The following is a 24,986-nucleotide window of genomic DNA, read 5'->3' on the forward strand; positions in this document are numbered from 1 at the left end:
AAGCCAGCTCCACGTCTAACATTTGAACACACAGGACGAGAACAGAAACATGAGGGAAGGCCTTCCTGACTACAGACCTTTTTCAGTAGGGGGCGTGAGCAATGCTCACAGTCTATGAAGGGAAAAGGCCAGTCATGTTAGAAGAGATTTTTTAAGATGCAGGAAACAGCATTATAATGAAATTCTTTGCTAATAAGGAGGTGGATTTAAAAAGATAATTACACCTTTTAAGGTTTTGAAAAAAATCTTTGGGGATGTTGAACATCTTGGAACTTCTCTAAATTTATTAAGAGAACAAATCAGGGGAGGGTGGTTGGCCTAGCAGGTAAGCCGCTGGCTAGGACAGCCAGGTCTCATGTCAGAGTGCTCGCGTTTGAGCTGCAGCTCCACTCCCATTTCCAACTTCCTGCTAATGTGCACCTTGGGAGGCAGCAGGTGATGGCCCAGCTTCAGCCTGGTCAGTTCTGGCTAAGCATTTGGAGAATGGACCAGTGGATTGGTTGCTGCTGGCTCTTGCTCACTCTCTCTCCCCTTCTCCCTCTCAAATATTTTCATATTTAAAAGAAAAAAGAATCCTAAATAGATGATATGAGTAAACATCGCCATTCTGGATGATGTCCTTCCCAACAGCACCCTCCTTCAGAAAACATTTACAACAAATGAAGGAACATACTACACAGACAGCACGGTTAAACTGTGGCTACTTGGGAAGGGCATCAGCAGTCAGGAGCCTGCAGCAGAGAACCGGCTTGAACAGTCCTGGCACCTCCAAAGGCCTCTGACCTTAAGCTTGTCCATTATCTCAGGAGTTTCTCTAACCATGTCGACCTAAACATTTCTGAAAGTCTTCTTCTGAAATTGCCTTCAAAACTGGGTTACAAAGGAGTCTCATGAAAAAAAAAATCAATCTTTGTGTAATTTTGTAGCTTTATTTCTTTTTTTTCCATGTTGCTTTTGGCCACTAGAGGGTGGATTACACCTATGATCTATATCAGCTAAAAGAAAAAAAGGCAAAAATAAATAAATAAAAGCATCTTACTCGTGAGTTTAACAAAAGAGAGCAATATAAAGAAGTGCTTTTTGCCAAAGGAAATACACAGCATTAAAAATATGCAAATTAATCTGCCAGGTCACATTAAGGGAGCTATACCACTCTTTCTGATAATAAACTTGAACGTGCAAATGTTTCTTACAGCTTACAAAAAATTCACCCATAAGTCTTCTAAACATGTGGTATCTACAGTCAAAATCATCCATTATGAAGGGACCTCTTTCTCTCACAATCTATAAAAATTGCTTTTAAATGCAAATATCACCAAGATGAAAGCACCAAGATTAAAGATGAAGTATATGGACAAGATAAAAGCTTACAACTGAACTGGATGGGTTTTTGTGATGTGTGTGTTTACATATAAACAATGAAGAAAACATTTTAATGAAATGACCCCTTATGGTCAACAGACAGTCTGAAGTGTTTGGTCAATAGCTGTTGAGGGAAAGGACTGGTGAGGAGATTTGAGAAAGACAAGGTCAGGTCAACCCTCACTTCCAGCTTCCAGTCTGGGCCGGTATGGAACAGGGAGGGAACATAATCGGAGATTAAGGTTCTACTGTGGCACTTTAAGACAAAAGGAAACCAGAGACTCTTTTCACGCGAGTACACAAAGTACAAATGCAAAGAGGGATGTGAGAAGACTGAAGTACAGAAAAGTGCTTTAAATGTTTAATTCCTTTTCAGTTAGTTCACAAGTGACTGGTGAAATTTGATTTCAATTTACCAGGAATGAAGTTATACAGGTTGAGCATTCCTAATCCCAGAATACAAAATACAAAATGCTCTGAAATTTGAAATTTTTTGAGTGCCAACGTGATACTACAACTAAAAATTCCACACCTATCTCGTGTGATGAGTTGCACTAAAATCACACAAAGTTATTTAAAATCTTGTGTAAAGTTACCTTCGGCCTATATGCATATGGTGTGTATGAAACATAAATAAATTTTGCTTAGACTTGGGTCCCCTCTCCCAAGATATTTCATTGCTTATATGCAAATATTCCATAACCTTGACATTGACACATCCCAAATCCAAAACACTCTGAGGTCTGAAGCGTATCTGCTAAGAGCTACTCACCATGCATGTTCTTTTGCAATGTCTGCATTGCTCATAGCCTGTAGTGAATATCATGGCATGGTACCCATACCAGCACCTACAATGCCCTGGAAACTTTCTGGAAACGCCAGTTCTCAGGCCCCATTGGGACTTCTGAAGAAGAAACTCCAGGGGAGAGGCCCAGACCTCAGCGCTTCACTGAGCCCTGTACGCGACTCTGGTGCACACGCAGGTTTGAGCTACAGGATAGCAAAGTCCACAGTATCTCTCACAACTTCTGACTCATGAAAACAGAGGGAAATGGCAGGACTATCTGTGGCGGGTACTGGGTATGGCAGAGTTATGTATTCTAACAGCCACGGCTTCTCCTAAGCATGTCGCTAAATCACTCATCAAGCATACAGTCAGAACATACACCAGTGACAGACACGTAAACAGACCACATAAAACTACACCCCTCAGGATTTATTTATGGGAAGAAAGCAATACAAGGGAGCCCCATACTGACACCGAATGCAGAACTTGAAAGGGAAGCCCCAAATGAGGGGAAAGAGTTATGGCTTTTGACAGGATTTGGCTCCCTAAATGCATGCAAACACTTCAACCCACAGCCTTATGTCAACAGTTAATGGGTCAGTATTAACGGCTGATAGATTAGGTCAAAGGCTTGAAACTATTAGGGCATCTGAAGGTGGGGCCTTAGGAATATGATTGGCCTGGACTAGGTTGCCAGGGGATGCCCAGGAATGGAATCACAATGGCATCATAAGGAGAGACACCCAGTGGGCAAACAGTTTGCTCCCTGTACCTCTGTGCTCTTTGGGGTACCATGTCACAGTTCCTAAGCATGTGCCGAGCCACTGCCAGCCTCCACCGGGTGCCAGACTATTGGTGGCTGTGACCTCCCCCAAACGATCAGTCCCAATAATCCTTCTTGTCTCTGTGTTGCTCCTCCCAGGTATTTGAGGTGAATGAGAAGCTGATGACTACAGATGGTAACAAGGACACAGAAGTAGCAGAACATGTTACCACCCCTCACTATAGGAGGATGACTGGGAGTCCCTCGTGCCTGACCAGATGAGGAAAAGCAAGTCCAGACACAGGTGGTGAGTGCCATTCTCCCCATCGCTGATCCCGCTTCCTTGATCCTTAGAATCATTTCTGCTAAACAGAACGTGGTCCGAATACGGCGGATGATAAGGTGATCCTTGTTACAAACCCAACGCTGGGAAGCATGACCTGACAAAGCTGTGCATTTTCAGGTTTTATATCAGAAGCAACCTCATGGGCACACAGTTCGGTGCCAAAGTATTCATGGGATGGAAACTAAAACATTGTGATTGAGATTATTCCAGAATATTTTGGTGCATAGAATCCACATGCAGATGGTGATTTTTTTCTAGGAAGGCTTCCTTTCCCTTTCCTATCACTGAGGACATCCACAGACACAATGCAAATGTGTTTTCTCCTAACTTCTTATTAGTCATTCCCACTCTCAACTCAACATGCTGAATCCTAAAAGTTGTCCAGCACCAAGAGAGTCTCTCACAGTCATTCACAGACAATTCTATAAACACACCCCTCATGCACGTGTCTACCCTCCCTAAGGGATGTAAAATCAGAAGGGTTGAAGCTGATTCTTGCAGTCATGACTAGCTAAAGAATTTCATGGAAAAATTTCACCACCAGAGCTGTGCCTCAAGGCAGCTGGATTACAAAGAAAATTCCAAAATGTAAATAAATTGGAAACACAACTCAATTATTTGTGTAAACCCTGAAGTCTGTTCTAATTGCCTCATTGAATTAAGGATGCATAAAAACAAAGCATTATTTTCTGTTAAGAGATCATAAAGTAGTGGAAAATCAAAAGCACATTTTCACTTGGTGACTTAAGATCCCTAGATGCTATGCCTATTAATAATTAAAAGTAGAAATGAAACTTCTTTACAATAAAGCAATGTTCAATCTATACAGAATCACGAAATAAGAATCTTCCTAGACATCCCTTACCACTTGAGTAAGCAAATTCAGGGGCCCTCATCTCCTCTTGTCAAGCGATCAAAGACTACACACTCCTTTTTCAATTTTCTTCCCCCCTCAAATCTGCTCTAACATATACAGAAAAGTATTATATATATAATATGAATATATACAATGGCACTTCAAAATATTCATGGAAAATGGATTTAAGAGATACATTTTAGCTTGGTGCAAACGAATTTTAAATCCACACATACAGTGAATCTTTAAAAAGTTCATGAAAAACAATGCATGTTACAAAAAACATACGCATAGCCGGCGCCGTGGCTTAACAGGCTAATCCTCCGCCTTGCGGCGCCGGCACACCAGGTTCTAGTCCCGGTCGGGGCACCGATCCTGTCCCGGTTGCCCCTCTTCCAGGCCAGCTCTCTGCTGTGGCCAGGGAGTGCAGTGGAGGATGGCCCAAGTGCTTGGGCCCTGCACCCCATGGGAGACCAGGAGAAGCACCTGGCTCCTGCCATCGGAACAGCGCGGTGCGCTGGCCGCAGTGCGCCTACCGCGGTGGCCATTGGAGGGTGAACCAACGGCAAAAAAAGGAAGACCTTTCTCTCTATCTCCCTCTACTGTCCACTCTGCCTGTCAAAAATTAAAAAAACAAAACAAAAACAAAACAAAACAAAACAAAAACATACGCATGACCTCTGTTGCTGGTTTTGGAATCTAGCTGTTATGGGAAGAAACCTGAACTGACCTGCTGGATAATGAGAGAATGTGGCCCCATCACCCCTCACTCCATCACCCTATCACCACAGCTAACTGCCAGCCCAGTGAGGGTGTCATCCAGGACCAGGGCATCTCCAGGTGACCATGAATACATGAATGAGCACACCCAATACCACGTGGAGCAGAGAAGGGACATTCCAGCTAAGCCCTGCCCTGATTACCAACTCAGAATCATAACCCATAAATGGTTGCTTTTAGTCACCAAATTTTGGAGTGGTTTGTTATATAACGACAATTAACTGATACAAAAGTTTAATTACCAGAGATAATGCCTAACATGAAGGAATGAAAACACAAAAATAAACTTTTAAGTATCAGAGAACGTGTAGGAAAGGTATTGTTAGGGAGTAAAACATAAAGAGGAGTCTTTGCCAAAAACATACCACAAGGTACCACACACTCCTTGGTCCAGACGTACATTCAGTTGGACTTACCCAACTTAAAAACAACACCTTACTAATGCATTAGACCCGGGACCTTCCTTCTGACCCATGTGGTCAGAAATCACCTGATGGAATTAAATGAAACATGATCCTGGCCATCATCAATGTATCATTAAGACTTCAGTTCAACCAGCTAAGGATATCCGCAGGCAACCCCTATAAAGCCAAATGGGATTTTGCACAGAGCGGAAAGCACCTGGGTGAGATGAAAGAGAGCGTGCTGTTCTGCAAAATTCAGTATGTGCTTTGAGCCAACAATACTAGTATCCAAAAAAAAAAAAAAAAAAAAAAAGGAGAAGGAGGAGAAAAAGAAAAAGAAGCCATGTATAAGTCAGCTTTAGGCAGAACTACAAGCTCTAAATCTTCATTAAAATTGAAGCAATTTTGTTAAAGCACCCAGTGAATGCAGCCATGTTCACAGTGTGCTTTCAAACTACAAATTAATGGGCATGATAGAAAAGCAATGAAAGAAATACAGGGTATTGTCCCCAGGGTTTTATACAAATCCAAATCAAGAGAGAATGTGAAAAGCACATGGAAGGCTATCGTGCGAGAAAAATGTAGGGCCTGCAGACAACTCGCCTTATCAGTTTTCTAATTGGGACTCAGGTTGCAGGCTCCCACTGATAACAACACATCTCAGCACCTATAATGGCACATTGTGACAAGGCTTCGCACTCCAGGCTTCTGAGGTAGGCAGATCCTCTGTCATGGACACTGGCGATGTAAATCATTTCTTCTGCCTGTAGGAAGGAGAGCTACTGAAGTGCAGGACAGAAAGATATCTCAAGGCAGAGAGCTAAACATGCCACGATTCAAATGGGAAGAGGAAAGAGCATTCTTGGCACTATGAAAATAACAGACAGGTAGAAAGAAAACACATCAAAGGGTCTGTTCTATAGAATAATCAATGCAGGAGACTGTCAGGGACTTGGGCAGTGAAAAAAATCACTAGCAGGCATCAGGAACTCCTGAAGTGAGAAGCACCAGTCAAGGGAATCCACCTAAGCTGGAGGGCGCACATCCATCATATGGGTCTGTCCGCGTTTCTCATCTGAGTCATCCAGAGAACGGTTTCTTTAATTAACTTCATCCAGCAGACATTGGGTCAGATGAAATCATAAACTTCAATCATGCATGGCCTTAGCACCAATTTCAAAGCAGTGGATTCCTGGATCTTCAGAGTGAAGCAGAGACAGCAAAGGGGGCCTGCCTACCTACAAGCGGTTCAACACACTTGGAAGTCAGAGCTGTGTGCTCCTCTATACTGGGAAGTGGAACCTCTGTTGGTTGAGAGTCTGTTACCAAACCATAGTCAGGGCTGCTTTGTAAGCCTGGCTTTGAGGTGTCCCCAGAGAGACTCATCTCAGAAGCAGGGCTTAGACAAGGGAGTCTGGAAGCTCATTCTAGCAACTGCCTCAAACAGAAATGACAGCATCTAACTTAGGGGGTGACAGCCAACCTGAATCCCACTAAGTCTAGCCCGCTAGTCAAGAGCAGGGTCTTTAGTATTGGGAAATGTGGGTCGAAACTGGGACCCTATTACCTTCACCCCTTGTCTTTAGACTCTTGGAACTTCAGTTTCCTTATCCTTAAATAACAAGAGTAATACACCCTGGGAATATGGAAGGGGAAACATTTGTCAGGAGTTCAGCACACAGTGTAGCTGTTGTCAGTTCTCAGAGATGGAAGCTATTCTAGGCAAAATCAGCGTAGATAAGATCATTCCCTGGACCCAGAGAGCTGAGTCCACGTGGCCAGCAAACCCCAACTTAATATGTTAATCGGAGGGAGCTATTAAGACAACTACCACTTGGAACACATGGTTAAATGTTTCATTCGTCTGTCAGTTATTTACTTTCAGTGAGTCCAGGTCACCACTGGACCCCAATTCCTACTGGCTGTCAGATAACAGAGGCTCCAGAGTCCAACAGCCTGGGTTCAGATTCCAACTTCACACGAAACTCACTTTGTAGCTGTGGACTGATAAATGGCAACAACCATGGGTGCAAGGACTGTGCAGATGCAAGAAGTCAATCCAGGTAAACAGCACTGCACCTGGCAGTTAAATACCTCTCACTGCAGTCAAACAGCCACGATCGAGCCTACAAGCAATCCCTAATCCTTTAAGAAGTTGTATATATGTATCCATTATTCAAGATGGTCCACCACAGCCATAAAAATTATCCAACCTCTAGTCCAAATGTACCCTTGAACCTCGTATGAAGAGAACCAGAGCACAGATTTCATCATTTCCCCCAAAGCCTCCTTAGAGAAAACAAATACAATATTTGTACTATTGCTCCATTGTTTCAGAGATCTCAGAGTGAATTACTACATGCATCATCTCATTTGAGCGTCATCAGCCAGTTATGTTTGTCTCCATTTTACAGACGAGAATAAAGCTAATAGAGGCCAAGTGCACAACTATGAAGGGACAAAGCTAGGACTTGAATTCAGCTTCTCTCAACTCTATGCCCCGGTCCCTTTCCATCATGCCAAGAAAATGAGAAAAGGTATGCAGAATGTGGGTTCCAAATTGCAGATTCTCAGACCTTCTCAATAGCTGAAAATGAGAGCAATTGAATCCTAAGAAGTTTCAACCACAAAATGAGAGTTAACTGGCTTAGTTACAACATGGTCTTAGATATGTTCCCATCTGACCTCCAGGGTAAGGAGCCTGAGGAAAAATTCCTGAAATTACCTGCTGGCAGACCTTCAAACAGAGCCTTCCTCAAATATTCATTAGCTGGTGATGTCGGCTGGTACCAGCTGCCATTTCCAACTTTCATTCCAGGTAAGATGACATAAAGTGATTCCTGCTGTCCCCCTGGAGGGTGTGAGCTCCTATTTTTAGCCAGGAAAGCTCACAGGTTTTCAACATTAGTTCAGCCAAGCACGAGCTCTGAGTGACTTGAATTTTGAGGGGAAGTCAGAGAGCAGTGGGAATAGAAATCCCTTATAATTAAAGGCCTGCTCATGAACACTTCAATACATATGGAGTCACCATTAAAGTGATGCTTAAAAGCAGCCTTGTGAATAGAAACTTAACATTGGTTATGAGGAATTATTTTTATGAGGAATCTCATAAAAATTCCATAAATTCCATTAGCAAGTGCCCTTCACTCATTAGCAATGTCTTTCCTCCTCTGTATTAATCCCTCAGGTCAGTAACCTAAACAAGGCAAATATCAAAAATCCTAATGGCTTTAGTGTTGGTTTTGAAGAATCCCTAGGTTATCATCCTAAGCAGCGGATGGTCTACATGAATCTGGCTGAGCTCCTCTTGCTGTGGCAGTGTCCACATATCCATCACTCCCAAGGCACAGCCCTCCCCTGTGATCTGTGACCCTTGCACCTCAGTGACAGCTCTTCAACCACCTCTGGCTGCTGCTTCTACTTCCGCCTCAATACAAGAACTCTCCAACACTCTCCTCCATTGGTTTCCCTTTCTTTTCATCCTCTCACCCTTGTTTATCTTAATAATGTCTGTGACTTCCTGTAGCACCCATACAACAAAAACTCTACCCCTGTTTCCCTAGTTTCAGCCTCATTCTCAAGCTCCAGTCCCAGGTAACAACTGTGTACTGATACACCTACTTTAGTTGCCCCGCTGTAGTCAAAAGACCTTCGAGGCTTCTTTTCTACATTTCTCTTTTCCTCCAAGTTACCCAAATTAAAAGTTCCCACCATTGATGCCCTCAGTCAACGAACAACTAACTGATGACTCCACTCATCAAATACATGCTCAGCCCATCCTTTCATTCCCACTGCAATATGTTCAAGCCCTTAATTCCACTTGACAGATCACCCATGGTAGTCACTTCTTGACTATACTATTTATCAAATACTTTTAGAATAATCTGTCTAAAACACATCAGTCCACATATACCCACTAATGAAAAATGCTCAAAGTCCCCATTGTCCATACTCTTTAGAATCTAATATTATCCCTCTGTCTGCTCCAATGAGCATTTTCGACTTTACTACCCATTACTGCACCTGATCTTTCATTGGGCAGCCAATGAGGTCATTTGTAAAACCTTACAACCACCCAAGACTTGTGTTTTTTCATCCTTACCCTATGTACAAATCCAAACAATATTCCAAAGTCCAACTCATTAGGATACCAACTGGGGTATCCTCAAGATAGCAAAAGGATGTACTGTTTTAGGCTAGGGGAAAATAGTAGCCAAAAAAACTGGAGAAAGGGCATTCCCAGGGGAGAGTTGGAGACAAAACTGTAGTAGAAATTCTACAGAAGGAAGGGAGATGCTGTGGATCACAGTGGGTGGTGCGGATGCACAGCTGTGAGTGTGGATGCAACATACAAACCCTGCGCAGCCAAGAGCCAAAGGAAGCACCAGCTTTGGAGAACAAGGTGACAGCAGAATGCAGCATTCAATCCACTAGCAACATAGCTCATTGGCTGTCCAATGAAAGGTCAGGTGTAGCAATGGGTAGTAAGGTTGAAAATGCTCATTGGAGAGGATATAGTCAGAGGGAGAACCTGGTGCGAGTCCAGCCTGGAGCCCTAAGAGAGAGCACATAATCCCCTAATCTAGCAAAAAGGGGGAGCACAATTCTCTATCCCCATCCCCTCACAATGGCACCCGGCAATCAGCTGGGAGGGAGTGCCATCTTGACACAAGTAGCTGCTATGGCAGCTTGTGTGTACACACCCAGGAATGGCTGAGGAGAAGCCACCATTCTGAACTAAGCAGTGGCTGTACTAGCTCACCAGCTCACCCAGCTCACCAGCTCACCCAGTAGTGGCAGCAGTGACTCTTAGGCACATCTGTGATCCAAAGATTTTCCCAGAGGGAAAAATCTGCATTCCCACTGACTTTCACTCAGGCTGGGAGAATTGACAGGAGGCTGGGTACCTGTGAGGTGCACCTGCGTAGGACTGTGAGGTGATCTCAGTTTCTCAATATATCACAGGCCCTAGGGCTCAAATTGCCAAAGAAGAGTGCCCACAGGCAGCTGGCTCTGGAAATGTCTCTGCCTCTCTGTGGATGGGACAGACAAGGACAGAGTGGATCCTCTGCTTCCCATGACTGTGGGAGCCTTGTGAACTGAGACTGAAGGAACTCTGTGACTGCATGACAGGGCACAGGGTGTAACCGGGTCTCTGGGCAATCACTGTGTGTGGCGCCAAAGCCTCAGAGCTCCCTGATTGCCTGGTGTGGGTCATTGTAGTGGTATCCATGCTGACATGAGGACTGCACACATCCTTTGTGCGGTTCAAGTGAGAGAATTAGTGATTGGTGTGCCCACTGTGGGCTAAAGCTTGTATTAAACACCTTGGAAGAGAGGAGATGAGGGTGTGATTATATCAACAGAGGTGATCATGCCCTCCTTTCTACTGACAAGAGAAGATCTGCCATACACAACTTTATCCTGGATACTTGCCCTACCCTGGAGCACTGACCAGAGCTCCCTGACCACACCCAGCACATGCTTCTGGGTATTGACTAAAAGAGCAGACACTCCACTAAGCCACAGAGACATAGTTCAAATACAGAATCCATCACAGGAGAAAAGCAATAAATAATTCCATAAATGCCTAAAAATAAAGGCAGAAACTTGAAAAGAAAAGAATAAAGAAGACAACATGACTCCCCTAAAGGGACACAATACTTCAGCATTAGAATATGAAGACAAAGAGACTGATGAAATGCTTAAAAATGAATTCAAAAGATGAATCATAGGATTACTCAGAAGTAATGAGAAGCAATTTCATAAGTTAAGGAACTCCATACTTCACATAGAAGAAAAATTCTCCCAGCATTACTTGAATTTCTAAACCAGAAAAAGATACATCAGAAAAAGAGAACTATAGAACAATATACCAGATAAACATAGATGCAAAAATCCTCAACAAAAATGCTGGCTAATCAAATCCAAAAGCACATCACAAAGAGAATTCACCTAGACCAAGTGGGATTTATCCCTGGTATTCAGGGATGGTTCAACACTCACAAATCAACAAATGTGATACTTCACATTCACAAACTGAAGAATAAAAACCATATGATCATCTCAATAGATGCAGAGAGAGCATTTGATAAAATATGACATCCTTTCATGATGAAGACCTTAAGCAAATTCCTCAGCATAATTAAAGCGATTTATGACAAAAGCACAGTCAGCATCTTATTGAATGGGGAAATGTTGGAAGCATTTCCACCTAGATCCAGAACCAGACAAGGATGCTCACTTTCTCCATTGCTACTCAACATAATCCTGGAAGTTTTAGTCAGAGCCATTAGGCAAGAAAAAGAAATCAAAGTGATACAAATTGGAAAGAGGGAAGTCAAATTACTCCTATTTGCAGGTGAATGATTCTATATCCAGGGGAACCAAAAGACTCCACTATTATAACACATAAAAGAGTTTGGTAAAGTTGCAGAATATAAAATTAACACACAAAAATCAATATCCTTCTAACACAGACAATGCCATGGTTGAAAAGAAATTGCAAGATAAATCCTCAGTCACAATAGCTATAGAAAAAAATGAAATATCTTGGAATACATTTAACCAAGGATGTCAAAGACCTCTATGATGAAAATTATAAAACTTTAAAGAAAGAAATAGAAGAGGTCACAAAAAATTGGAAAAATCTTCCATGTTGGTAGACTAGAAGAATTAATAGCATCAAAATGTCCATACTACCAAAAGCAATTTACAGATTCAATCCAATCCCAATCAAAATAATGATGACATTCATCTCAGATCTAGAAAAAGTGATGCTAAACATAATACAGTAACACAAGAGACCCAGCCAGCTACTGGCAAAAATAAAAAAATAGACATGCAGACCAATGGATACAGAAACTCCAGAAATCAATCCACACATCTACAACCAACTTATCTTTGACAAAGGAGCTAAAATCAATCCCTGGAGGAAGGCAGTGTCGTCAACAAATGGTGCTAGGAAAATTGGATCTCTGCATGCAGAAGTATGAAACAAGACCCCTACACAACACCTTATATAAAAATCAACTCAAAATGAATCAAGGATCTTTTTCCATGACCTAATACCATCATATTACTAGAGGAGAACATTGAAAAAAATCTGCAAGACATGGCACAGATAAAGACTTCTTGGAAAAGACCTTAGAAGCATAAGCAATTGAAAACAAAATAGACAAATGGGATTACACCAAGCTGAGAAGCTTCTGCACTGCAAAGGAAACACTTAGCAAAGAGAAGAGGCAGCTGATAGAATGGGAGAAAATGCTTGCAAATTACGCAACTGATAAAGGATTAATATCCAGGAGCTATAAAGGCTCAAGAACCTCAGCAACAATAAAACAAGCAACCTAGTTAAGAAATGGGCAAAGGACTCGAACAGGCATTTTTCAAAAGAGTAAATTCAAATGGCCAACAGACACATGAAAAAATGCTCAGAATAACTACTCATCGGGATATAAAAATCAAAACTACAATGAGGTTTCACCTCACCCCAGTTAGAATGGCTCTCACACAGAATCAACAAACAATAAATGCTAGTGAGGATGTGGGGGAAAAGGTTCCTTAACTCACTGTTGGTGAGAGTGTACACTAGTACAGCCATTGTGGAAGACAGTATGGAGATACCTCAGAAAGCCAAAAATAGATATACCATATAATCCAGAAATCCCACTCCTAGGAATTTACCCAAGGAAAAAGAAACAAGCATATCAAAGAGTTATCTGCACGCCCATGTCTACTGCAGCTCAGTTCATAATAGATAAGCTATGGAATCAACCCAGATACCCATCAACTAATCACTGGATCAAGAAATTGTGATACACACACACACACACAGTTGGAATAGTAATTAGCCATAAAAAAGAATGAAATCCTGACTTTTGCAAAAAAAAAAAAAAAAGGATGCAACTGGAAACTAATATACTTACTGAAGTAAGTCTGTTCCAAAAAGACATATAACATATGTTTTCCCTGATCTTTAGTAACTAATAAACTAATAGAGTACCAAAAATGTAATGTATAGCAGTGAAATTGATATTTTGAGTCTTAATGAGTCTTAATGATTGTTTACAGCCTTGTCGCTACTGTTGAGGCACAGGATTTTCTTTCCTCCTATTATTTGATGAACTCATTACTTAGTGTTGGGTTAAGTGTATGAGTATAAAGTAAACTGAAAGTAGATCACTGTAAAAATTGAGAGGGAATAGGAGACGAAGGAGAAAAGGCAGGAGTGTGGGTGGGAGGGAGGATAGGGTGGAAAGTATCACTATATTCCTAAATCTGTACACAAAAAAAATATGAAATTTTTATACCTTAAATTTAAAAAAAAATTGATTTAATTGTCCTTAATATGAAATTTTAATCAAGTGTGTCCTCAGTACTTGCAGCATTTTAATCAGTTAAGTTTCTCAACACTCTCCAACCAAAGGCTATGAAAGACACATGTGGAATTGAACAAGTTGAGTTTGTTCGTCATTGCAGCAAAGTAGAACAAGCCCATGGGGAACCTTGGGGTATCTCAGTAGAAGGTGCCAGGTAGGCTTGTATGATTTGGACTCTGTTTGGGTGACCTGGGGGTAATCATTCAAAGTGGGTGCTATCAGAAATAGGAGTAAGTCTATGCTTGGGTATCTCAACAAATAGTATTTATAGAGAAGGCAGACCAGAGCAAGTCTAATGGTGCACCTGGTAAAGAAAGAGCTGACAATTTGACACTCAGAATTGAGCAAATGAGGGTGCTTAGTATTTTCTGGGGTGCATGGTGACCTTGTTTTCATCTTACACACATTAGGTAGTGGTCTTGTTTGTCTCATTTTATCATGGCCTCTGAGTGGTCACGTAAAATATTGGTTTTCTTTGAGATTATTTATATCCTTTTGTCCAACAGAGATATCACAGCCCAACCCTGAGCAACAGCCCAGCTCTTAACAATTCCAAGGTCTACCTGTAAGGATCAAATAAGCTTCCAACATCAATCATTGCTCTTCTGATTCTCAGGTCATAGTGCCATCACAATGTCAATGTGGAGATTTAAATTTCTCTGAGATAGTAGAGATTCTGAAGAGTGGGGAAAACCTCTCTTGCTATAGCAGCAGCTAGGTAAACAAGATTCCACTTGGATTCCAGATGGCAAGGGTAAATTCATAATTAGAAAGAGTGGGAAATGCAGTTGGTCCAGTGATGAAGGTGATTGTGATGATCTCCTTCTCATTTTGGAGCACCTGGGTTTGATACCCAGCTTCTCCCAATTCTAGCTTCCTGCCAGTGCAGATCCTAGGAGGGAGCAGCTAAGGGATCAAATTGCTGGCTCCCTACCACCCATATGGAGGTCTGCATTGAGTTCTTAGCTCCTGGCTTCAGCCAGGCTGCATTGGTAGTTGGGAGTGCTGTCTCACTATCTCTTTTTTTCTCTCTCTTCCTTTCTCTCTGTCTCTCTGCCTTTCAAAGAAAAAAGAAGAGGAGGACAAAGGGCAAGATAAGAGGATTTTATCTGGGAAAAGATATATTTCATATAATCCTCAACAACCCAAAATAATGTGACATGCAGATATACAGTTCAGGAACCCCCCCCCCCAGGATATATTAAAACAAGAATATCTTCATCCTGTTGAACAATATAAAGTCTCTGGCTAATAAAAGATGAAAGTTGTGTACTATACATATCCATGAAGGTAAATGCATTGAGGCATTCATTAGAGAGCTACATGTCTTCATATCTTTGCAGGTGTGCTTACTTCTTTATTTTTGTTCAATTGCTATTAAAATGTCAACCAGTAAATCTCATCTTTGGTTCTGCTTCCAGCAGATACCGTCAGAGTGGTGATTCTGCCAAGTCTGAGTGGAACAGCAGGAAGAAATGACAGCTGGGTCTTTAGGTCATACAGATAAGAGATCCAGCCCACAGGTAAGACATATGTAGACAATAGAAAAAACAGTATCTGAAAATACTGTGAATATAGTTTCCGTTCAAGAAAAAAAATATTTCATTTGAAAATAAGCTAAGTTTTCTTTATTTTGTAGACCATTAGGAATCTGGATGATCCAGCTGCTACCAGCCCTTTGGGGTAAATGAATCAGCAAAGGAACACAGTCAGCAAATGCCCCAGGTCTACCCCAGCAGCACACCTGGAGCCGACGTGCTGGGCATCTAAGACATGATTCATGAGAATCAAACTACATTCATTTCCATGTAAAAATCTTCTAATGCCTTTACCTAAAATAGCAATGCCTAAGGCACATTCTGTAATAAAGGAGACAACTCAACAAGCAAGCTTAGAACAGTAACTCCAGTGCATTTGGCGGGGTAAGACCAGCGCACTCAGTGAACCACCTTCCTTCCCACCAGGGATGCCTCTGGCGTTGATCATCTACAGCATTTACCCTGCAAATGGCCATGCCCAGATGTCACCGTTGTGCTAAGGGCAGCTGAAATACCAGACTCCATCCTGCAGGCGAGAGTATGTCCTCCGGTGGAGGGCAGGAACAGGGCAGGGAGGGTCCACCTCATAACATTCGCAGCAGCGCTCACCTGCTCCAGTCGTCTGGAGACAATGGGTGGCCTACAGCTTAACACTGTCACTAAGGAGACAACATTTCAGTGATTGTTCGGTGTCTACATTTTGTTATTTAATAGTAAAATCCCACCCCAAATCCCTCATCGGATAAGCTACAAATGAGGCCTGAAGATGAAGCACCTGCCAGATCTGATTTGCGGTCACAGTAACAGCATTTTGTTGACTGGGAACTAATGGTCAACCTGGCATGATTTCAGTCTGCTGCCATCTGTGACGTGGGGAAGATCTGTCCGTTCTTGATAAGGATGATCAGACGCTGCTGTAGGCACCCAATTTCACCCATTCTCATGAGATCCTTCTGCTACGCACACCAGTGGTAAAGCCACTATATGCTCTGAAAGGTTATCCATCCACTGACTTGTCATGTTCACCCCGTCAACTGTAATTGCTCGTCAGATATTAGGCACTTTTTTCTCATTTCACACAAGTTCCTCCTAAGGATCTGAGGAAGGGTCCTGTCTGACAGTGACTTTTTCTCCCGAGGTACTCGCTGGAGACCATGTAATGAATGAAGGGCTCAAAACCAAGTGTTTCTCCAGATCCTCAAGGCTACACGGGGGCTGCTGCTGGGCCACGGGCAATGATCGAGTTAATTGCACCACGTGGGCATGAACCAAGTTCTAGCAGAAAAGAGAGGGACAGGAGAGTGAGATCTAACAGGAGCCATTTCACCCTCTACAGCTCCAAAGATACAGCAGGAACCTTCGATGATAGAAAGCAAGGCAGCAGCTCATTGGACCCCATGCACAGATGCCTGTAGCTCTGTGTTCTCACACACAACCTCCCGTGTTTTCCCATGGAGGGGGAACTGAGGCCCAGAGACGCCCTGTGGATCTCGTAAGGCCACAGTCAGTCATGGGAGCATATTCTTCCCACGGCTAGCAGGGTGGGCAGGAAACATGCAGCAACAAGTAATTCTGTGCAGGATCATGTAAGCCTCCTCACACAAGTTTAAAAAATTAAACACTCTGAAGGAAGCATCATTATATTATTAGATTTGCATCAATGAACTACGTTTGTATTAATATCGCATTAATATGAGAATTTTGTTGTAGCAATTATCATGCATTTGCTATGACCCTGAGAATCAAATGTACTAATAAATTCCTTAAATAAAAAAGGAAAAAAATGAAACAAAACACCCCAGTAGTGCTATAAAGTTAAAAAAGCAACATTTATCTTAAAATATCTATGTTCCATTCAAAGTTTTAAGAGATGAATCAACGAGCAGCTGGCATTGTGGCACAGTGGCTTAAGTTGCCAACAGCAATGCCAGCATTCCATATGGGTACTGGTTTGAGTCCTGGCTGTTCTATTTCTGATCAAGCTCCTGTTAACGTGCTTCAGAAATAGCAGAAGATGACCCAAGTGCTCGGGACCCTGCATCCACGTGGGAGACCTGGATGGAGTTCCAGACTCCTGGCTTTGGAACTCTGTCCTCTGAAACTGCTTTCATCAGCATCAGCTGGACTGGAAGTGGAGCATCCAGGTCTCGAACTGGTGCCCAGTGGAATGCCGGCACAGCAGGTGGTGGCCTTACCTGCTACGCCACAGAGCTGGCCCCATGTTTTCTCGTCTTGTAACATCAGATTCCCCCTTGTGGGATTTCACCTCGGGAAACAGAGCTCAGAATGCTGCCGGCAGAGTCAGTCCACGCCTTGTGGCAGCCAGCTTAGGAGTCCTGACATGAGGCAGGTATCCTCCCCAGCGTCTTTGCAGCTCATTCCACTTGCAAACACACCAGCACCGGTCTCCTGATCTGCATGCCCTGGGGGGACATGGCACAGCCTGCACTGCCTCCCCCCAGCCTGCCCAGCTGCAGGGCACAAGGCCCTAGAGAGACAGCTGCTCCTGTGGCTCTGACAGGAGGTGGAGACCCAGGAAAGTGCCCTTATGTCATACACAGAATTGGAGAAACTTCATTTCGAGGTTTACCTTTTTAAAAAAAATTTTTCATTTACATAAAGTGAACAAGTTGCATGTATTTCATATATCCAGTTTTAACAACATGATATTTCCCACCCAAAAATGCTACTGGATAGTTCATTTCATATGCTGCTTGGCTGGGCCATAGCTCCCAGGCATTTGCTCTAACACTAATGTCGCTCTTAACATATGTCTACATGAGGTTGACCTTGAACATGGTGGACTTGGAGAACAGCAGATAACCCTCAGTGGGGTGGCTGGACCTCATGCAGCTGCAGGCATTCAAGGTTCCTAACAGAAGGAATTCAGCCCCAGTGCAGCACTGAGACTGCCTGGGCCCCCAGTCTGACCCCTTCCCCTTGATGTTGGATTTGGCCACTGCCCGCAATCTCGTGAGCCAATGGCCCCTGCCCCCACCCTCCTGCTTCACCAGAAAACCCTAACTCTGCACCAAGAAGAATAAGCCTCTCATTCTCTCTCTACGACTATTTCAGAGTGGAACAGAAAGAGGCACTTGGCAAAATAACAATTGCTTAGACAATCAGGTAATTAAGAGAGCTATGTGAAAAAGAATTTTCAACACCCTTCTCATTCTTGATTGCGTTTCCCACTGTCTCTTTTCATTAATTAATGAGTATGAGACATGCCCTTTAGAAGTTCTGGGCCAGGGGGCCGGCACTGTGGCATAGTGGGTAAAGCCGCCACCTGCAGTGGTGGCAACCCATATGGGCGCCGGTTCGAGATCCGGCTGCTCCACTTCCGATTCAGCCCTCTGCTGTGGCCTGGGAAAGCAGTAGCAGATGGGCCAAGCCCTTGGGCCCCTGCACCCATGTGGGAGACCAGGAAAAAGCTCCTGGCTCCTGGCTCCTGGCTTTGGATCAGCGCAGCTCCATTGCACCAACAGGGGAGTAAACCAGTGGATGGAAGACTTATCTCTCTTTCTTTCTGTGCCTCTCCTTTCTCTCTGTGTAACTCTGACTTTCAAATGAATAAATAAATCTTTAAAAAAAAAAAAAAAAGGAAGAAGAAGAAGAAGTTCTGCGCCAGGTGGTGGGAGAGCAGAACCAGGAGCACCCAGGTTGGAAGTTGGGCTCGGCCCCTGACTGGGTGTGTGGCCACAGGACCACGTTTTGGAGATGTGAGGCACCAGCTCGGAATCTACAAAGATTAATGCTCACTAAATCACAGCTGGGGGTTAATGCTGTTAATAAAGAAGCTACTAATAAAACATATGTCTCCCTATCCCTAAAGAGGAGAGCAATGCATACATGGATACTGAACACACGCATCACTCACTCACTGGGACACACTGAGAAATGCGTCGTTAGGTGACTGTGTCGCTGTGCACTCACAGCATACGTGCACACACCAAGACCTCCCTGGGAGACACAAGCTTAGGGTACATGCGGTCTGTTGTACGTACAGCGTGACGGTTCAATGTTTTAAAGACCATGCGAGTGGCAGTATGAGTAACAGCTGGATCTCAGAGGCAGGGAAAGCTGATTCAGGCCCTAGGCTTCCCAGGTGAGACAGGGTGATGGGGAGCAGGCATAGCAGTTAAGGAGGCAAAGCGAGGCGGTGGCCAGCCATGCTGCTTGGTCAGGGACTGTGCGGGGACTCAGAGTGCTGCGATGCATTCTAAAGAGCTTACTCATTCAGGGATGGAGACGTGGGCAGAATAGAAATGACAGAAAGAAAGGGCTGCCCGTGTATTTTCACACCACTCCTGTAGGTTGTGCAGACAGAAATTTCAGCTAAGTAATCACCCTGACTTCTGAACAGCACAACTTCCATAATTACAAATCAGAAACACAAACGCAGGAGATGCTAGAAAAATAAACGATGGGAATTCTGAATGCGTACGCAGGGTGTCAGGGGTGTAACATACTGTGCACGGAGGAAGAATTTTAATAGATGACAACATTCTGAATGGGTCGCATTGTGCGTCTCAAGCACTTTAGAATGGGAAAATCTCCTCCGTTAACCCTAAAGAGAAAATGTGTCGTAAGTTAGCGGAATGCACCGCTATTTACAAGTTTGTCGCACCCTTCAAAGGGACATTTGCTCAGATGCAAAAGGAAAACCTAACAGCCTTTGGAGAATAGTTAGGTTCAGAAAAGCTTTGTGGTCTGCGATAGCACCAACCTGGATCACACAGGCATTTGTAGCTGGTGCCCACGCTGCGGCACGTGCCGTGAGCACACGGGCTGAGGGCGCAGAAGTCAACAAGCTGGGCGCAGGTGGGTCCCGTGAAGCCCGGGCTGCAGCTGCAGGTAAAGTGCACCCCATCCACGTAGCAGGTCCCGTTGTTCTGGCACGGGGACGAGGCGCACGGGTCCACCTTTTCTTCACAAGCAGATCCGAAGTAGCCTGTGAGGAAATGCACAAGGGTTTAACGGATGCAAAAGCAGGTTTGCACGTATTAACTAAAAAAGGGAGAATGTAGATCTTAGCGTTTCTGTATCATGCATTGATCAACCCGACGAGGCCACTAACATTGGTATTCTTAGCTTTGGTAACCATGGGTTAGACTATGAAGCCCTGTGATTTCATTTTTGCTGAAATATAAAATATATATATAATATATAAATAAATATAATATATAAAATATAAAAAATATGCCTACACGGGTGCATATGTATATACTGCACATAAGTATATTTAGGTGCACATGTGTGTATGAGTAGGTTTAGTCCAGAAAAATGCCACAAATTAATGGTGATTACCTAAAGGAGAGTAGGATTTCTATCAGCAAAGAACTTTCCCCTTGTTTGTATGCATTCTAGGGGAACATATTCCTTATCTTGCTTTAATACATAAGACACAATCTCAAATTGAAAAATTAAGAACACATAAAATCAAAATCAATGAAAAACCTCCCCAACCCTGTTCCTGTTGTCCCCATTTGCTTCTCCACAAGTAGCCACTGTTCATAGGTTTCCCGAGTATATACTCTTTCTTTACAAAGTCAGTTATTACAAAGGATAAACAAAAGTGCACAGGGCCTGGTGTTGTGGCACTGCGGGTAAAGCTGCTACCTGCAAAGCTGCCATCCCATATGGGCTCCAATTCATGTCCCATCTGCTCCACTTCCAATACAATACCCTGTTAATAGCCTAGGAAAAGCAGCAAAAGTAGCCTAAATACTTGGGTTCCTGACACCATGTGGGAAACCCAGATGAAGCTCCTGGCTCCTGGTTTCAGCCTGGCCCAGCATTGGCTGTTGCAGCCATCTGGAGAGTGAACCAGCGGATAGAAGATTCTCTCTCTCTCTCTCTCTTTCTGTGTGTGTGTGTGTGTGTCCCCCTCTCTCTGTAACTCTGACTTTCAAAATAAAGAAATAATTTTTTTTAAAAAAAGTGGCACAGCCAAACAATGGATACCAGCCAGCATAAGAAGGGACTGAAGACTGATACCTGCTTCAACATGGAGGAGTCTCAAAATACCATGCTGGGTGAAAGAGGCCAGACACAAGCAGTGTCCTGAGAAAGATCCCCGATCAACACAGAAATTGTGGTTGCCTGTGGTTGGAGTTGAAAGAAGTATTGACAGCAAAGGGGTTGATGGTAACGTTCCAACATGGGATAGTGAGTGTGGCTGCGCAACTCTATAAAATTTAATTCTCTGAATCACCACTCCATAAATTGGCATAGTCAACTTGGTACATAGGTACATGTATATGTGTATATATATATACATATAGATATTATATATATATAAGTATTTATATGTGTGTAAAGATATATATATATACATGCATACTTACACCCAGAGAAAAAGACAGGGAATCCAATTTTTAGAATCATACTAAAAATTTCACATATAATCAGTTTTAGCAACATTTAACTTCTGTAACGAGCCTTGTGGTATCCTAGCCTGGATATAATTCCATCTCCTATGAGATGTATTCGGCTTACTAATGTTGACAAGAAGGTGCTGAGACATTTGTCCACATGTGATACCACTATGTACTATTATCACTATCGAACATGTTATCTTCAAAATAGGATTTAATAGCTCAACTCTCTTCCTTTTAGAACAAAGTAAAATTAATTCTTCTCTAGGTCTAGAAAACAGAACATAGCCATTTGAAATAAGAATGGCCCCTTTACTTTGCTTCTTATAAACATAGTATCAGTGGATATGACACTAGGTTAACTCACAGCTTACATGCAGTTAGAGGGGCTCAAGATTTTATGACCTAAAAAAAAAAGGAATTCTAGGTTAATTCTGTAGACCTCCCGATTTTTTTCTAAGAAATTCAAGTTCATGATAAAAATCTATGCCCAAGTAAGGTACCAGTTCAGCTGAAACAGCAGCTCAAGGTGAATACAAAATTCTAAATTTTAAGGCTCAGAAGCAGAAATCACCTTCAAGAGATCTTAGATTCCTTTCTTCAAGTGGAACTGAACTAATGGCCATAGGAGGCAACAGGAAAAACAGAAAAGAGAATTAATCAAAGGAGCAGAGCCCTTGAAAACCCTCTGAGATTAAGATGTGAATTTGATTGAAAGAATATTTATAAAGGATCAAGGATAAAGAAATCTAGAAACAAGAAGCTAATGCCTAATTTGGAGCATAAACATGAAACAAACACTAAGAACTACTAGAGCCCAGCAGAAGAACTGAATATTAGTTAAATACGTATCTATGTAGTCTCCATGCCAACACCTTGATCTGGAGCTTCCAGCTCCAGAACAGTAAGAAATCAATTTCTGTTGGTTAAGCCCCCTAGTCTGTGATATTTTGTGATGGCCACCCAAGAAAACGCATGTAACAGGGAGCACAGAGACAGGGAGGCAAGACTCAAGATCCTTGGGTTAGGATTCTGTATCTACCACCATTAGCAAACTGGGCAACCATGGCAAGTCCCTACCTCTCTAACCTTCCATAGTCTCACCTGGAAAAAGGACTGAAATTATCTTATTCATAAAGATATGGTGGGTTCTAAAAAGACAGGTATCAAATTTCCTAGAACTGTTCCCAGGCCAGTGTTGGGCAAATGAATGAATAGAATAAAAATTGTAATAATTATAGTAACAGCTAGCATTCACTGGGGGATAATATGTGCCTTTATGTGAATTATTTCCTTTAATCTCACTGTAATAGTGGGATGAAAGAACTATCAGTATTCCTACTTTGCAGACAAGAAAAAGAAAAAAAAAAAAAAAAAAACGCGAAGAGCCCTGTTGAAGTCTAAGTAGTCAGGGGCCACTGTTGTGGTGCAACAGGTTAAGCCACCTCCTGCAACCCTGGCTTCCCACATGGACACTGGTTCCAGTCCCAACTGCTCTACTTCTGATACAGATACCTACTAATGCACCTGGGAATACAATGGAAGATAAACCAAGTTCTCCCATGTGGAAAACCTGGACAGAGTTCCAGGCACCTGTCTTCAGCTTGGCCCAGTCCTGGCCATTGCAGCCATTTGGAGAGTGAACCAGCAGACAGAAAATATCTCTGTCTGTTTCTCTCTCTCTCTCTCTCTCACTCTCTCTCTCTCTCTCTCTCTCTTCCTCCCTCCTTCTCTCCCTCTTTCCCTCCATCCCTACTCTGCCTTTCAAAAAAAAAATAATTTTTTTTAAATGTTCATAGTTAGTAGATGACAGAGCTGGGACACAAAGCCCAAACTGTCTACTATTACTGCACAGAAGAACCAATTAAGACAATATTCTGATGTGTAAGCAAAACTAGGATTTATTCTATGAAGCAGAACAGCAGAAATAGGAGAATTATTGATCAAGTCAAAATAAAAGAAAAAATGAATTTTAGAAGGCAATCACTCCAGTTACACGTCTATACATGCAGTTGTAAACATTAATATAATCTACATGCACTAATCCAAGTAGAAAGGAAAGTGTGTAAAAAGGAGAAATAAAAGGCTATGACTTTGAGGAGCCCCAATATTTCAGTAAAGCCAAGAGAAGTGTGGCATGTGAACACCAGGGAAAGTACTACCTGGAGGCCAGATCACAGATGGTCTCACAATCACGCTAAAGAGTGCATTTCGGGGCCGACGCTGTGGTGCAGTGGGTTAAAGCCCTGGTCTGAAGCACTGGCATCCCATATGGGCGCCGGTTCTAGTCACAGCTGCTCCTCTTCTGATCCAGCTCTCTGCTGTGGCCCGGGGAGGCAGTGGAGGATGGCCCAAGTTTTTGGGCCCCTGCACCCACATGGGAGACCTGGAAGAAGCTCCTGGCTCCTGGCTTTGGATTGGCTCAGCTCTGGCTGTTGCCAACAGCTGGGTAGTGAACCAGCGGATGGAAGACCTCTCTCTCTGTCTCTACCTCTCTCTGTAACTCTGTCTTTCAAATAAATAAAATAAATCTTAAAAAAAAGAGTGCATTTCATTCCAAGGTCAGTGGACACCATCTATTTACATTTAAAAAAACAGCCCTAATTCTAGGCAGTCTGGAAAGTGAATCAGAGCAGGCTGAGACTGGAAACAGGCACCAAGTGTTCAGTAGAGTAACTGAGGTGAAAGGTTGTGACAACCAGTTGGTAGCAATAGGGACAAAGAACAGAGCTAAATTGGAGAATGATTTTGTAAGTAACAATGCCAGTTCAGGGACCAGCGACCTGCAGAAGCAAGAGGGAGTGGACAGAGCTCAGGAGTGAAAACCCCAAATGCCAGCAGGAGTCAAGTGGACACTGCTGATCAGGCGAACAGGCCAGGTATTTCACAACAGGTGTGACAAGGACTTGAGCAAACTAGAGAAAGCATTCCCATCCAAAGGGTGTGGCCACCATTCACCTGCACCCCACTGGAAATATGGAGCTAGGTATCAGCTAATCCAAATTTTCAAGAAAAGTCTGAAAAACAGATTTTTGTTGAGCCTTTTTCTACTTTAAAGTATTAACAAATCATTTTTCAAATAAAACATGTCTGTGAGTCATGTACGGTGACTTCTTTGTGTGACTTAATGTGACACAGCATGGACTTTGGATCTGAAGGGACTTGACATTAAATACCACCTCAGTCCATTAGGCTAGAACTACCCTGACCACTGCCTCTGACTTTCTGGAATGGAGATATTAACGTCTACAATTTGTACTTTTCACAAAGCTTAGGAGCAAAATTGGCGTGAAGTTCTTGGCATAGGGACGCTCCAACAGTTAAGTGTTCAATAAGCAGCAGCTTTAATTACAATGTGGTTCCCTGGTTTCCAGACCAGGGAACAATGC

At 42.9% G+C, this 24,986-nt stretch overlaps 1 protein-coding gene across 1 annotated transcript in view; it reads right to left on the reverse strand.

The window, feature by feature from the left end:
- Positions 1-24,986, reverse strand: part of DNER (delta/notch like EGF repeat containing) — a 396,414-nt gene that overhangs the window by 79,907 nt on the left and 291,521 nt on the right. Inside the window, exon 8 of the mRNA XM_062193179.1 lies at positions 19,947-20,171. Within this exon, the coding sequence (XP_062049163.1) occupies positions 19,947-20,171 (225 nt within the window). The remainder of the gene's footprint in view (positions 1-19,946; positions 20,172-24,986) is intronic.

This window comes from Lepus europaeus, chromosome 1 (assembly GCF_033115175.1).
Source record: "Lepus europaeus isolate LE1 chromosome 1, mLepTim1.pri, whole genome shotgun sequence".
Taxonomy (NCBI): Eukaryota; Metazoa; Chordata; class Mammalia; order Lagomorpha; family Leporidae; genus Lepus; species Lepus europaeus.